The sequence below is a fragment of the Jaculus jaculus genome, chromosome 20 (assembly GCF_020740685.1).
Source record: "Jaculus jaculus isolate mJacJac1 chromosome 20, mJacJac1.mat.Y.cur, whole genome shotgun sequence".
NCBI classification, from domain to species: domain Eukaryota; kingdom Metazoa; phylum Chordata; class Mammalia; order Rodentia; family Dipodidae; genus Jaculus; species Jaculus jaculus.
This window is the reverse complement of record NC_059121.1, coordinates 15,292,303-15,308,435: the sequence shown is the minus strand read 5'-3', so window position 1 is coordinate 15,308,435 and position 16,133 is coordinate 15,292,303. Positions and strand designations below refer to the sequence as shown.

At 42.6% G+C, this 16,133-nt stretch overlaps 1 protein-coding gene and 1 pseudogene across 2 annotated transcripts in view; one reads left to right on the top strand and one right to left on the bottom strand.

Moving 5' to 3' along the window:
* Ipo11 (importin 11) overlaps positions 1-16,133 on the top strand; it is a 189,834-nt gene that overhangs the window by 22,849 nt on the left and 150,852 nt on the right. For both annotated transcript variants that reach the window (XM_045138953.1, XM_004672951.2), the window contains exons 4-5: positions 6,616-6,688; positions 9,010-9,213. In XM_045138953.1, coding sequence (XP_044994888.1) covers positions 6,616-6,688; positions 9,010-9,213 — 277 coding nt within the window. The remainder of the gene's footprint in view (positions 1-6,615; positions 6,689-9,009; positions 9,214-16,133) is intronic.
* Positions 11,278-15,354, bottom strand: LOC105945080 (annotated as a pseudogene).

Sequence of the window (16,133 nt, the reverse complement as noted above, 5' to 3'; positions counted from 1 at the left end):
TCCTCATCTGTCTGTTCTTTGACGTCCTGTGGGTTCCGCAACACAAGGGGGACTGTGGGTTTAGGACAGTGAACATGTTCTTTGTCTTAGTCGTGAAAGGCCGAGGTAGGTAAGACTCACCTGCCACCTGCTGAGGTGAGCAGTGATCCCAAAGTAAGGGAGACAGAAGGAAGACAGGCAGAGAGACCGGCTCCGCTTAGCTTGTGAGCTCAAGTGAGGAGGCGGCGCTTCTAAATGCCCGCCGCCAGATGGCATGAAATGAGAGCAGCATATTGAGTATTGGCAGATTGGCACACAGTGAGTCCCGAACCCTGGCTTGTTTGCTCTTTGCACAGTGTTGTTATTATTTGTAGTCATTATAGAGGTATGGAAACTGGCGAACCTCATTCCTTGGAAGAGAAGAAAACTTGAAATTCAAGCCTGAAGCAGAATCGCAGGAGAAAGCACTTCAGGGGTTTGATAATGGAAGGGAGTTGCGCAAGTTAGAAAGCACAGTGGAGTCGTAAAAAGAGAGATAATTTCTATTGGGAAAAGCCTGCATTTCAGCTTACATGCTTAATGTTTGTCTGACTCTTGCTCTCTCATTAGTTTACCAATGTTAACAAGCCACTGTAAGATTTTTAAAACCTTTAAGGTATAACATACTTGAAAGTATTGAATTACAGGGTGCAGTTTAAATGTGCTATGACGTGGCTGCTTGGGCCAGTTGCCCTTCTTTCATCAGCTTGGGATGTTGGCATTTGCTTCACACCATCCACACTTGATCCAGTTACATTTAGGCATTCTGGTGTGCTTTGTAATTTTACTTTTCACTTACTGGATGAGCTATGCACCTTTTTTGGGGGGTTATGCAGGGTTCGAGGTAGGGTCTCACTCTAGCCCAGACTGACTTGGAATTCACTGTAGTCTTGGTGACCTTGAACTCACAGTGATACTCATGTGCCACCATGCTCGCTATGTGTACCTTTTTAGTACACATTAATTTGTAATATTTTGGTTTTTAGAGGTCTCACTCTGGCCCAGGCTGACCTGGAATTCACTATGTAGTCTCAGGGTGGCCTCAAACTCATGGCAATCATCCTACTTCTGCCTCCCAAGTGCTGGGATTAAAGGTGCCTCCACACCTGGCCTTGTAATACATTTTTAAAGAAATATTTTATTTTTACTTATTTGAGGGAGGGAAGGATGGGGTGGGGGAGAGAGAGAGAGGGAGAGAGAAAGAAAGATAAAAAGAAAGAAAGAAAGAATGGATGTTCCAGGGCCTTTAGCCACTGCAGACAAATTCCAGACACCACCTCGTGCATCTGGTTTATGTGGGTCCTGGGGAATTAAACTGGGATCCTTTGGCTTTGCAGACAAGTGCCTTAACTCCTAAGCCATCTCTCCAGCCCAATTGTAATATTTTTATCTTCTTTCCTACAGGGTCTGTAATTTACACATTAAAGGAAACAGGTAGCTGGGCATACTGGGCACCTCTGTAGTACTAGTAGTTAGGAGGCTGAGGCAGGAGGACCACTGAGGGCCAGCCTGGGTTACTGAGAAAAATCTAGGCTCAAAAACAACACATAGTTTAATTTTGCTGATGTTTCAGATTTGAAACGCATATACACGAGTTCTTTGCTAAATATAGAAGTTTAAAATACTTTCTCCCATTTTGTTACTTACCTCTTCACTTTTTTATCTGAGAGAAAGAGGCAGATAGAGACAGAAAATGGGCATGCTAGGGCCTATAGCCACTGCAGATGAACTAGATACATGCTTCAACTTGTGTACCAGGCTTGTGCATGTGGGCACTGGGAAATCAAACCTGGGTCCATTAGCTTTGCATGCAAGCACTTTAACTGATAAACCATCTCTCCAACCCTCTTCACTGTTTTTTCTTCTTTTTTCGATGTAGGGTGTCACTGTAGCTCAGTTTGACCTGGAATTCACTATGTAGTCTTATGGTGGCCTCAAGCTCATGAGGATCCTCCTACCTGTGCTGAGTTCTGGGATTAAAGGTGTGTGTGTGTGTGTGTGAGAGAGAGAGAGAGAGAGAGAGAGAGACAGACAGACAGACAGACAGACAGACAGACAGACAGACAGACGGGGTGGGGATTGGTCTGATTTCTTTGAGACAGGCTTTCTTGCCCCTGCTAACTACAAATGACCATCAGACTTGCCAACCCACAAGCCTTGGATTCTCCTGGCCCTACCTCCCATTGTCTTAGGAGCGTGTAATCACAGATGCTTGCACCGCTTTGCATCTGGTTTTACATGGGTGCTGGGGAATTGAATCTGGGTTAGCAGGCTTTGCAAGCATCCTTTAAAAAAATCACGTAGCCAGCTCCCCATCCCTTATTGGTGTCTTTTGATGACATCTTTGTTCTCTTCTTTTTTGAGATAGGGTCTTAAATATCCTAGTCTGGCGTTGAACTTATCATGTTGCTGAGGAAGGCGTTGGATTCCTGATGCTCATGCCCTTGCTTTGTACCTGCTAGGATCTTAGATTGGCACCACCATGCCTGGCCTATTATTGTTGTTCCTCCTTCTCCTCTTCCTCTTCCTTTTCTTTCTCCTCCTCTTCCTCCCTCTTCTCCTTTCTTCCCTTCCTCCTCCTTCCTTCTGCTCCCCTCCACCCTTTCCATCTCCTTCCCCCTCCCTTTCCTTTTCCTCCCCCCCCCTTCAAGCTGTATGCATGAGGTATATATGAAACATAAATTTATTTCATTTTAGACTTGGTTTCCATCGCCAAGTTCTTTCTATCTATGCAGGTATTCCAAAATCTGAAACCTTTTTTATCTGAAACATTCTGGATATGGGATTCTCAACTTGTGCCCACATTTAGAACATTAAGACTTCTTATAATCATTATTTCATTTTCATAAGTCCTGAAAGAGTCTTTCATTTTCATTCAGTTACAGTTATTTTTTGTGAAGAAAGGTGATCCCAGGGCCTCATGAATGTTAACCATGTGTTTTTCTACTGAGCCACACCACTTGCGCTTGGTTAAGAATATTTTAAACCAGACATAGTGGCTCATATATTCCTAGCACTTGAGGAATGCAGCCAAGAGGATTGTCATGAGCTTGACGCCACCCGGAGTTGTTTGTAGTGAGTCCCCCAGCAGCCTGGGCAGAATGAGACCCTGTCTCAAAAACAAAACATTGAGTATTTTAAAGTTTCTCCAGTGATTTCCATCTACTTATCTATAGAGACCAAACCAGTGCATTTAGTACTCTGCAAACTGCAAAGCAGGCTTGGCAGTGATGGGACACTGCCACCAGCTGTGCTTTCGTTTTAGACTGATGGTTTAATTGGAAGTATTTTGTCTAAATTACATTTGGTGTTAAACCTGCTACTCATGCTTTGTTTTCTCCTTGTCCCTGGTCTTCATTCCCTACCTGCTACTTTCTTGCCTTACTTTAGATTACTCAAGGAAGATTTTTGGTGTGGTGTGTGGGGTATACGCATGCATACACATGTGCTAATGCAGTGCCTGCAGCTGGAGAAGAACATGAGGTGCTGTCATCTGCCCCCCCTCATTGCCACTGCCATCGCCCACCCGCATGCCTCCCGTACCTCGGAGCCCCTTTACTGGTACTTGTTGGGCTTTGCTTCCTGCAAGCTTGGGGTACAGGCACGTGTGGCCCGTTCCTGGTTACGTGGGTTCTGGAGAGTCACGTTTTGGTGGTTCCAGGCCTTCATGCTTACACAGAGAGCACGCTTAATCACCGAATCATCTCTCCTGCTCCAAGTGTTCTTTTTGCTGAGTCTTTGTCTCTAAAGCTTGTTTGGTGTACCCTTAGTGTTCTGGTAATCGTCCCCTGTAACATGTATCGTTATAGTACTTCACTTTTTCTAGATATTAGAAGAACCTCAGTTCTACTTTGTAGCATTGGGAGAAACTGTTGAAATCTCCCCTTAGCTCCTCATCTTCTTGGCTTCTGCTTTCAGCTTGATTTCTTGGGAGTAGATAAAGGGGACATATACTGGTTTATCACAACCTGTTTCTTTCTCAGACCTAGTTCTGTGTCCTAGGTTCTTTCCCCATCCCCCCCCACCCCCGAGGTAGGGTCTCACTCTAGCTCAGGCTGACCTGGAATTTACCATGTAGTCTCAGGGTGGCCTCCAACTCATGTTGATCCTCCTACCTCTGCCTTCCCAGTGCTGGGATTAAAGGCGTGCACCACCATGCCCGGCTTTTTTGAGTCCTAGATTGTTTTTGGTATGGTCATGTTTGATTCCTTAGGCTGCCACAACTCTATAGACAGAACGTATTAAGATAACAGAAACTTATTCTTTCACAGTTTAGGTGGCTAGAAGGCCTGGGTCGTCAATGGCTTCTTTTGACTAGGGAAAAGTTACTCTTTGTTGTTTTCTAGCTTATGTCCCCCAATCCTAGGTGTGTCTTGGCTTCTGGTTGTATCACTATAGTCCTTGCTTCTTTTCCCATGACCCTTGTCAAGCCTCCTGCTTTTTGGTGTCCAGAATTCCCTCGTGTAAGGACACCAGGCCAAGTGTAGTGCTGTACACGCTTGTATTCTCAGCACTTGGCAGGGAGAGGACGATTGTAAATGGGAGGCCAGCTTGGTTTGCATAGCGAGTTTCAGGTCAACCTGGGCCACTCAGCAAGACCCTGTATCACAGTATACAAGAGATGGCTGAGTAGCTAAGGCACTTGCCTGCAAAGCCAAAGGATCCCAGTTCAATTCTCCAGGACTCACGTAAGCCAGATACAAAAGGGGGCTCATGCATCTGGAGTACGTTGGCAGTGCCTGGAGGCCCTGGCACACCCATTGTCTCCCTCCCTCTCTCTTTCTTTTAAATTAAAAAATATATATTTAAAAAAATAAAACAAATAAAGAAAATTTACCAAGAGTTCGAGGCCAGCCTGGGACTACAGGGTGAGTTCCATGTCAGCCTAGGCTAAGTGAAATCCTACATTGAAAAAATAAAACAAAAAAGAAAGAAGGGAGAAAGGAAAAATAATACCAGTATTGGAATAGAATTCATTTTAATCCAAAACGACTGTCTTGGCTGTGATTGAATCTATAGACTTGTTACGTATATCCAAATGAAATTATGCTCACAGGTACCTGGCGTCATAATTTGAGCATTTTGTGTTGTGAGGATGTAATTCAGCTCATAACAGATGTGCTCATTGCTCAGCCAGTCCAGGCCCAGTGAGACACCGAGTCTCAGGAATAAGGGGGAGTATGACGGAGGAGAGCACACGCCCTTCTGTGACTTCACTGCGGACGCACATGGGCCTGTGCCTGCACACACAGTCACACACCACAGCCGCCAAAACCACTCTCAGCACGTGGATAAAGGCATTTTGTTGTTAAATTTCAGGCTAGTTTTTCTTTCTTTTTTTAAATATTTAAATTTTTTTTATTTTTCTCAATTTTTATTGATATTTTCCATGATTATAAAAAATATCCCATGGTAATACCCTCCCTTCCCCCTACTTTCCCCTTTTTTAAATTTTTATTTATGTATTTGAAAGCGACAGAAAGACAGAGAGCGAGGGAGAAAATGGTCATGCCAGGGCCTCCAGCCATTGCAGACGAACTCCAGATGCATGCGCCCCCTTGTGTATCTGGATAATGTGGGTCTTGGGGAATTGATTCTCAAACTGGGGTCCTTAGGCTTCACAGGCAAGCGCTTTACTGCTAAGCTATCTCTCCAGCCTTCTACTTTCCCCTTTGAAATTCCATTCTCCATCATATCCCCTCCCCATCTCAATCAGTCTCTTTTATTTTGATATCATGATCTTTTCCTCCTCTTATCATGGTCTTGTGTAGGTAGTGTCAGGCACTGTGAGGTCATGGATATGCAGGTCATTTTGTGTCTGGAGGGAGCACGTTATAAGGAGTCCTACCCTTCCTTTGGCTCTTATATTCTTTCCGCCACCTCTTCCACATTAGGCCCTGAGCCTTGCAAAGTGTGATTGAGATGTTGCTCAGTACTCCAGTCACTTCTTTCCAGCACTATGATACCTTCTGAGTCATCCCAAGGTCACTGCCATCTGAAAAGAGAAGATTCTCTACCCAAAGTGAGAGTAGCATTAATATAAGGGTATGAATATTAAGAGAAGTGCTTATTGGGCAGTTTGATAAGCACAGTATATGCATTTATCCAGACATCAGCAGATGTTAACACCCCTAGGGCTCATGACAACCCCTGTTTTAAGTTTTTAGTATCAGGGAAGTATTCCCTCCCATGGAGCAGGCCTCCAGTCCAATTGGAGGGCAGTTGGTTTCCACCATGACAGATGTGCCACTATTTCACCTGTTGGCTCATTTGGCCTGGCTGGCCAATTATAAGGATGCAGTGTCCACTGTTGAGTAACTTCACTGGTGGAATCTGTTTTTCCCATTGGTTTTTCCTTTTTCCTTTTTTTTTTTTTTTTTTTTTTTTTTTGAGGTAGGGTTTCACTCTAGCCCAGACTGACCTGGAATTCACTATGCAGTCTCTCAGGGTAGCCTCCAACTCACAGAGGTCCTCCTACCTCTGCCTCCCAATGCTGGGATTATAGGTGTGCACCACCATGCCCGGATTCATGATAGTTTTTGCCTGTGCTTACTATTAGGTGGTATTTTCTTGTGTAATGAGTTTATCTTTTTATAGTGCTCTCTCAGAGGAGGAAAAATCAACATTGCGTGCGGGGCTCATCACGAACTTCAATGAACCCATAAGTCAGGTTAGTGACAAGATGGATGCTAATTATTTTTTCTCCTTAATTTTTACTTTTGAAACAATCTTCATTTCCTGGCATTAAAAATGAAATATTAACCGGGTGTTGCAGTCAGTTTTGCATTGCTGATAGAAATCACCCAACTAAGAGCAGCTTATGGGAAAAAGGTTTATTTTGGCTTACAGGCTCGAGGGGAAGCTCCATGATGGCAGTGGAAAACAGTGGCATGAGCAGAGGTTGGATATCACCCCCTGGCTAACATGAGGTGGACCATAGCAACAGGAGAGTGTGCCCAACACTGGCATGGGGAAACTGGCTATAACACCCATAAGTCTGCCCCAAACAATACACTGCCTCCAGGAGGTGTTAATTCTCAAATCTCCATCAGCTGGGAACCCACCATTCAGAACACCTAAGTTCAGGACACCGGAATATCACACTACACTGGGCATAACTGTGAACGCCTTTAGTTCCGGCCCTGAGTGAAGCCAAGCAGTTGCTGAGACTCCCTGGTCAGTCACTGGGTGTAACCAGAAGTCAGGGAGCTCCAGGCTCTGTGAAAGACTGTCTCAGGGAAATAAGGTAGAGGCGTGTTAGAGGAGGATGCCAGATGTTTCCTATTGCTTTTATAAATGTGTGCATTGCACACATGCATACACACTACATAGACTACATACACGCATACCCATCACAGAGAGAGAGATGGATTTAGGAAATATTTAAGAAACATTATTATTTCAATAAAACATTCTCTCACAAATAAATAAATGAATAAAATTCTCTAATAAAAAAGAATAAAAAGAACATCAAAATATTAGGTATTGAAATAATAATTTTTTTCAAGAAATTTTGTTTATTTTTATTTATTTATTTGAGAACGACAGAGAGAGAAAGAGGCAAATAGAGAGAAACAGAGAGAATGGGCACACCAGGGCTTCCAGCCACTGCAAATGAACTCCAGATGCGTGCACCCCCTTGTGCATCTGGCTAATGTGGTTCCTGGGGAGCCTTGAACCGGGGTCCTTAGGCTTCAAAGGCAAGCACTTAACCGCTAAGCCATCCCTCCAGCCCCTCGTTTTAAATTCTTAAAAAAAAATTTTTTTTTCAATTTTTATTTATGTATTTGACAGAGAGAAGCAGAGATAGAGAGGAGAGAGATGAGAGAGAAAGGGAATGGGCACTTCAGGATCTCCAGATGCTACAAATGAACTCTAGACGCATGTGCCACCTTATGCATCTGGCTTTCGTGGGTCCTGGGAAATTGAACCTCAGTCCTTTGGCTTTGCAGGGAAGGGCCTTAACTGCTAAGCCATCCATCCCTCCAGCCCTCTGTTTAAATTCTTTTTTTAAAAAATATTTTATTTATTTATTTGAGGCAGAGAGTGGGGGAGAGAGATAGAAAGAGAGTGAGAATGGGCATGCCAGGGCCTCCAGCCACTGCAAACAAACTCCAGACGCATGTTCCACCTTGGGCATCTGGCTTATGTGGGACCTGGAGAATCGAACCTGGGTCCTTAGGCTTTGCAGGCATGTGCCTTAACTGCTAAGCCATCTATCCAGCCCTCTTTTTTAATTCTTATACCTTGTGTCTGTAGAACCTCTTTATATTGTCAAAATAGAAATCAAAGGAGGGTCTTATATTAGACATTAAAACATATATTTAAAAGTATTAGATAGTTAAGAAGTAAACTATACTTAACATAATTTTTTTCCCCTCAAGGTAGGGTCTCATTCTAGCCCAGGCTGACCTGGAATTCACCTTGTAGTCTGGTGGTCGGGAACTCATGGTGATCCTCCTGTCTCCTGTGTGCTGGGATTAAAGGTGTGCGCCACCACACCCGACTCTATTACTGTTTTTGAAATGAGCTTTAGGTGTTTCTTAAACAGTAAAAATTCAAGGAGAAAAACGACACTGTTTTATATTTTTGCATTCTCTTCAATGTCCAGTATTTAAAAGAAGACAGGTTTTCATATCCACTTCTTGTACTCTCTTGTGATATATTATATGGTAAGAGTTATATAAAGAAATCTTAGTTTGCTTGGCATGGTAGCATTTGCCTGTAATCCCAGACCTCAGCAGGCTTAGGCAGGAGGTTTGTGAGTTTGAGCCCAGTCTGGGTTTCATGCTAGCTTCACAGTGACATGTGATTGGAAAAGACCTCATAGTTCTTGCAAGGTTCCTCGGAGTTCTTGAGAACCACTATTTAGAGTAATTTTAATCATTTTGGTTAAATGTAACCAAAAGATAATTCTTAAAGCATGAATGTATTCTTATCCCTTGCCTTCATTTTATGATTATTCCTAATTATTAAACCTTTTATCTCTAGATTGCAACTCAGATTGCAGTGCTGATTGCAAAAGTTGCTAGATTGGATTGTCCTAGACAATGGCCTGAACTGATCCCCACTCTCATAGAGTCTGTGAAAGTCCAAGATGATCTTCGACAGCACCGAGCATTACTTACCTTCTATCACGTCACCAAAACACTGGCATCTAAACGTCTGGCTGCTGATAGAAAACTATTTTATGATGTAAGTTATTAAAGGTAGCTTACTTTGATCATGAAAATTTGTGGTTTGTAGAAACATGCACACAGGTTTCTGTTAAAACCTTGTTGAAAGATTCAGTCTTTAAACTGCAGTGATATGAATGGGAAAGTCACGCCGGTTGCAATGAGGGTAACATCTAATTGGTTCTGGGGAGCAGGTTGTAAACAGATTGGTGTGAGACTGATGAAATAATTAATTGTGATAATAAATCCCTTACATGAAGCATTGGTAAAGGGAACAGTGAGGCGGGCAGAGAGTTGAAATTTAGGAAGTAGAATTACACGCTTAGATGATCGATGGATATATGACAAAATACCATGGTGGGTTGTAGTTGTTACTTTTCTTCCTGTCACTGACCAAATAGTTGACAGAGACATTTTAGGGGAGGAAAGTCTGTGTTGGCTCATCGTTTCAGTCCTTCATGTCAGAGAAATCATGCAGAGTTCTTGGCAGTGGGCATGTATGGTGGAGACTTTAAGAACTCAGATTAGAGCCAGACGTGCAAAGTCAAAAAAAAAAAAAAAAAAAAAAAAGAATGAAGTACATAGTTTGAAATATGATAGAATTCAGTGGACTAAGATACTCTCAAACATACATGCTTCCATAGCAGGGATTTGTAAAAACTATCTTCTTGTTTTGAATAGGGTCTCCCTCTAGATCAGGCTGACGTGACCTGGAATTCACTATGTTGTCTCAGGCTGGCTGGAACTCAACAGCGGTCCTCCTACCTTTGCCTCATGAGTGCTGGGTGGGATTAAAGGTGTTCATTGCCATGCCTGGCTATAAAAGCTGTTCCTTTTCTTTCTCCTTCTCTAATGAGCTACGTTTTTTTTGTTTGTTTGCTTTTTGTTTTTTGAAGTAGGGTCTTGCTCTAGCTCAGGCTGGCCTGGATTTCAGCAGTCCTTCTGTCCCTGCCTCCCAAGTGCTGGGATTAAAGGTGTGCACCACCACACCCAGCCCAGTCAGCTCTTTTTATTGCTCATGCTTTTGTCTAACAAACAGGCTTTTTCTCTAGAAGCTTGTAGTCTTAAACTTTTTCTAGGTTTCCTTTTTTTTTTTTGAGGTTTATTTTTTGACAGTTTCATACATGAATATAATGGTTTTTTTACTTTAATATTTTTATTAGAGAGAGAGTGAGGGAGGGAGGGAAAGAATGGGTGTGCCAGGGCCTTCTGTTACTGCAAATGAAGTGCAGATGCAGGTGCTACCTTGTGCATCTGGCTTATGTGTATCCTAGGTCCTTTGGCTTTATAGCCAAGCACCTTAACCACTAAGCCATCTCTTCAGCCCCAGAATGGAACATTTTCCTTTCTTTATTTTTAAAAGTATTTATTTACTTGAGAGAAAGAAGCAAATAGATAATGCAAGCGCTAGGGCCTCCAGCTACTGTAAATGAACTCCAAACGCATGCACCACCATGTGCATCTCACTTACATGGGTACTGGTAATCAGTCATGGGTCCTTTGTCTTTCCAGGCCAGTGCCTTGACCACTAAGCCAATTCTCCAGCCCCCAAAGTGAAAATTTGGTAGACTTACTCTTTTTTTTTTTCTTTTTCCAGGATCAGTAAGCTACATTTACTTACTGGGTACATCATACAAAAGAGGTAGGAGGGGGCAGACAGGTACTTGCAAAATTAAATATACACACCAAGCTTATTATTCTAACTAGGAGAGAAGTATAAAAATTTGCACATTATACTTTATAATGAAATTTTGATGCCTGCCTAAAGGAAAATAAGCTACATACATACATACATACATACATACATACATACATACATATATATATATATTCCAATAAAAATGTAAAAAAATTTTGCTTAACATCATGGAATTTCCATAAAGGACATTGGTAAAATGCCCATACAGTAGCCACTCTTAAGACATTCATATATATTCCCCCAATGATTGCTTAAGTAGTATGAATACTTGGACTTCACTACTGAGAAATCCATGGTCAGCAATTATTTATGCAGTTCCTCCAAGAAACATCACAGTTTTTTCATTCAGTCCATTTCTCCATTAAAGTCCACCTTATTTCCAGTCTAACTTGCTGCCAAGTTCTCTTCAACACTGTTTATATGTCTTGTCTGATCATCATCTTCAAGTTTTCTAATTTCATTTTTTAGACAATTTAGTTTCACGACTTGCTTTTAATCTCTCCTTAAGTTCTACAATTTCAAAGCTTGTTTTTTTCTTGGCAGCTTCTAATTTTTCTCTGGTTTTCACTTCAAGTTCTGCAAATTCTGTTTCATGCTTATAGGCTTCTAATGTTAGCTGACGAGATGTTGTTAATAACTGTTGCATCATTGCTGTTGGGTCTTGAAATATCATTTCATCATAGAACTCTGAAACCACTGTCTTTTTCCCCAGCATGGCATTGGTGTCTGATTGGAATAGTTTTAATAAATGATAGAGGGTGACAGATCTTTCATTAGGGTCAAGGAAAAATATTTTGATGATTATTTCAAATTCGCCCCATCCTGTTTCAGTAATTTCATATGGAGGCTTAGTAACAACTGTTAAGGGATTGCCATAGCTTTCATGTAATTTAAACTGGATTTTCTTCACATATGCTGACATATCCTCATTTCTGTATGGTTTTACATATACCGTCCATTGATGGGTATGACCATCTTCTTCTCTTTTCTTTCCAAAAGAGCGAGCAACATTACCACAAACTATTGGTTTAACGATAGTAACTCCCTCAGTCCTCAGGCTTCACAGGCAAGCGCCTTAACCGCTAAGCCATCTCTCCATGTCTGTTGCGATGTAGGTGACTGGAAGAAGTTGGGGCCCAATAAAGTTTTCGTTCTCCCAGAGACTATAGTTAAAGCTGAGCACAAGAAGAAAGGCAAGCCGGGGCAGAGGCGCAAAGGAAAGCGGGGCGGGCGGGGACGGGGACGGGGACGGAAGCAGAGTCTGGTAGACTTGTTCTTGTGCAGGTAAACATGACAGCTCATCATAATAGTTATGTGGAGTCCAGAAGACCATATCTCACAGCTTTCCTCTTCATTTTACTGCTCTTAACATTCTTTCTGCCTCGTCTTTAATGATCCTTGAGCCTAGGAAGGGATGATTCTGCTGTCCAGTGTCTGGTTTATGGCTGCGTACTCACAAGTTACCTGTTCTTAGTACTTAGTACTTAGGCTGTTTGATGGCATGTCCATCTATGCCAATAGTAGGTTTCTCCCTAGTGCCTTGACCTCCCAAGTATTTAGTACCAGACATAATTGCCTTTTGTGGAACATGACTCAAATCTAGTCAGAGTGGTTAATTACCCCCCTAATAGCACTAAGTTATTGTATCAGTGGGTATGTCTTGCCTGGCAGGTTGATATTGTGTCATGTAAGGTTCACAACTGGATAAGACTGCTTCTGGTCTGGTGTTTTGTCCTAGCAATGAGAAAGTGCCTGATACTGTTGGTCTCCCACGTTACATTCAGTTTGGTGGCGCACACCTTTAATCCCAGCACTTGGGAGGCAGACTAAGTGGATTACTGTGAGTTTGAGACCACCCTGAGACTCCATAGTGAATTCCAGGTCAGCCTGGGCTAGAGTGAGACCCTCCCTCGAAAAAAAAAAAAAAAAATAGAAAGCCGGGTGTTATGGTGCAAGCCTGTAATCCCAGCACTTGGGAGGCAGAGGTAGGAGGATCTCCATGAGCTCAAGGCCACACTGAGACTACAGAGTGAATCCCAGGTCAGCCTGTGTTATAGTAAGGCCTCTACCTTAAAAAATAAAAACAAAAAACAAAACAAAAATAGAAAGCAGGCATTAATCTTCAATTTTTCAGTAATAAGTGGAGAAGTTTCATTTTTTTTCTTCTTTGTTGAGAATATTTACTTGCTGTAAAACTGAGGATGACCTTGAAGTCCTGATCTTCCTGTCTCCACCTCCCAAGTGCTAGGATTGCAAGCATCCTGCTGCCAGGCTTTCTCGGTAATGTTTACATGCATAAAACTTCAATCCACAGTCCCATTTCACGGTCTTTATTTTTAACCCATGAGTTTCAAAAGCCAATATTGTGTTCATATGAGGATGCTGAGTAAAATAGAAATCTTTTTTCTTGCGAGAAAGAGAGAGGAAGAAAGAATTGGTACAGCAAGGCCTCCAACCACTGTGATAAGACTCAAACTCCAATGCATGCGCCACCTGTGCACATGCGCCACCTTGTGCAGGTGCCATCTTGTGCATCTGGCTTATGTGGGATCTGAGGAGTTGAACATGGGTCTTTAAGTTCCATAGGCATGTGCCTTAACCTGTAAGCCATCTTTCCAGCATAAACACTATTAAAAAATACTCATTTTTATTTATTTATTTCGAGAGAGAGAATGGGCACATTAGGGCCTCTGGCTGCTGCAAATGAACTCCAGACGCATGCGCCACCTTGTGCATCTGGCTAACGTGGGTCCTGGGCAATTGAGCCTCGAACCGGGGTCCTCAGGCTTTACAGGCAAGCAGTTAACCGCTAAGCCATCTCTTCAGCCCTGTTCATTTTTATTTATTTATTTGAGAGTGACAGAGCGAGAGAAGGAGGCAGATAGAGAGGGAATGTGTACACCAGGGCTTCCAGCCACTGCAAATGAACTCCAGACGCGAACACCCCCTTGTGCAGCTGGCTAACTTGTGTCCTTGGGAATCGAGCCTTGAACGGGGTTCTTGGACTTCACAGGTAAGTGTTTAACCGCTAAGCCATCTCTCCAGCCCATCTTTTCTGTTTTAAATGGTGTGTATATGTGTTCACGTGTTCACGTGTGTGCATGATGGTCAGGGGACAACTTGCGGATGTGTGTCGTGTGCCTTCCATCTCCTCAGAGGCAGGGTTTGCCTCATTCTTGCTGCTTTTCTTTGTTGTGCTTGCTGCATGCTTCCAAGCTTCAGGGAACAGTCTCCGCCTTCCATCTCACTCTCAGCATGCTACAGAGGCTGACGTGGATCAAAGCAGAGCTGTGTGCAAGCATGAGCGCACGTGTGTGTTTGTTCTTCTGGCGTTTTATGTGGGTTCTGAGAGTCAGACACAGTTGCTTAGTTTGAGTGGCAAACCCTTTCTCTGCTGAGTCATTTCCTAGTCTAGAAGGTTACTTTTCAGTTTCTCATATATTTGTTTGATTGTTTCTACATTTGATTTTCCTCCTTCAAAGCCTTCCACCTTTTAGACTCCCAAGTCTAATAGCCAGAATATTCTGGATTACAGTTAACCTTTGTTAAAGGCATCCATCAATAGTGAACATATGATTTTAGTGTTTTCAAGGTCTCCTCATGTGTTGCTTTGCTGTTGAGATATAATTTGTCTGTCTATAGGCAATCTCTGCAAATTGGGATCTGTTTAGGGGCTTTATCAGGGCAGCTTGTGATTTGGAAGTGAGATTCTAGTTTCTTTCCGTATCTGATGAAGTAGAGCTCTGCCCAGCATCCAGTGTGAGGTGCAACGGTTGATTTTTCAGGTCACCTTACTAGTTCCGCCAGCTAATCTACAGATGTGCTCATGGTGGTTGCTGCCCCGTTCCTGTTACGAACAGTTGTGTTGATTGGAGGTCTAGCCGGTTTCTGGATTCAGTCCTTAGCACTGCAGAATGAAGCAAGCAAAACCAGGAATAAACGACAGAAGAGGAGCCATGTTCTTCGATATTTGCTACATTTAGTGTAGTAGAAGGCAGAGTTTCACAAAAGCATATTTTATAGAGATAAAAATCCCTCCAGAAAAGTTGATTATCAACTCTTATTTTGGAGTGCACTAGGTAAACCCGGAGAAAGGGACTGTATACAGCAGGCATTAATAAGGAGGTCCCAGTAGGATTGAGGTCCAAGAGGCGTTGAATAAACTTGGGAGCTGGGCAGGCTCATAGCTATTGGTGCTTGCTGTACAAGACATTAGAATGGAGCTTCAAATTCTAGTGCCCATGTAAAACTAGATGAAAAGTTGCATATGTATTCTCTGCAGTTCCATTGAGCTATGGCAATGGAGGGCAGTCAGGGTAATTGTGAAGTCTGTGGAACAGCTAGTTAGTTTGACCTAACCAATGTCAAATGACAAGAGAAGCCCCATCTCAAAACAAAGTAGAAGGAGAAGACCAACACCCTGAGGGTGCCCTCACCCTCCACACACACGTTATACGCCATGGATACACACCCCTCCCTCATGCACTCGCGTGTGCATTCACACACACACCCCAGAACAATCTTGCTAAAGCTACTGCTGTTATTGTAGAAAATCTTCTTATTTTTGTTTATTGTGACCAAGGTGGTCTTAAAGTACTAAATTAGTTAGTTGAGCTAGTTGCCATGGCAAAAAGTGCAGGGTGCACTTAAAACTGCTCCCTGGTACTCTGTTCTAACACTTTTTCATTTTTTCCTCCATATTATAATAGTTTTGGTTCCTTTCAGGGGTGACAAATTGCATCATCAGCAGTGAGCAGATTGTTTTGCAGTAACAACATTGAACTTGATTTGTCACAAAAAGGAATTTATTTCTATAAGGTAGTGTTCCTTTTCATGTGAATGTGGAAATTCAAACTTGACAGTTTTGTTAAGATAAAAAATCTAAGGAGGGCTGGAGAGATGGCTTAGTGGTTAAGCACTTGTGAAACCTAAGGACCCCAGTTCGAAGCTCAGTTCTCCAGTACCCATGTAAGCCAGTTTGAAGTGGCTGGAAGCTCTGGTGTGCCCATTCTCTCTGTCTCTCTCTATCTTTCTATATGCCTCTTTCTGCCTCGTCACTCTCAATTAAATAAATAAAAATAAAAATGCACAACAAAATAAAAATCTAAGGCGTATAAAAGTTGGAGCTGGAGAGGTGAGTCGTTTGGTGACGTGGTTTCAGCAGAAGCATGAGGAACTACTTTAGTGTCCTCAGCCCTGCGCGGAAGCGGTCTGTGCACCTGTCGTCCTGCACTGGTTAG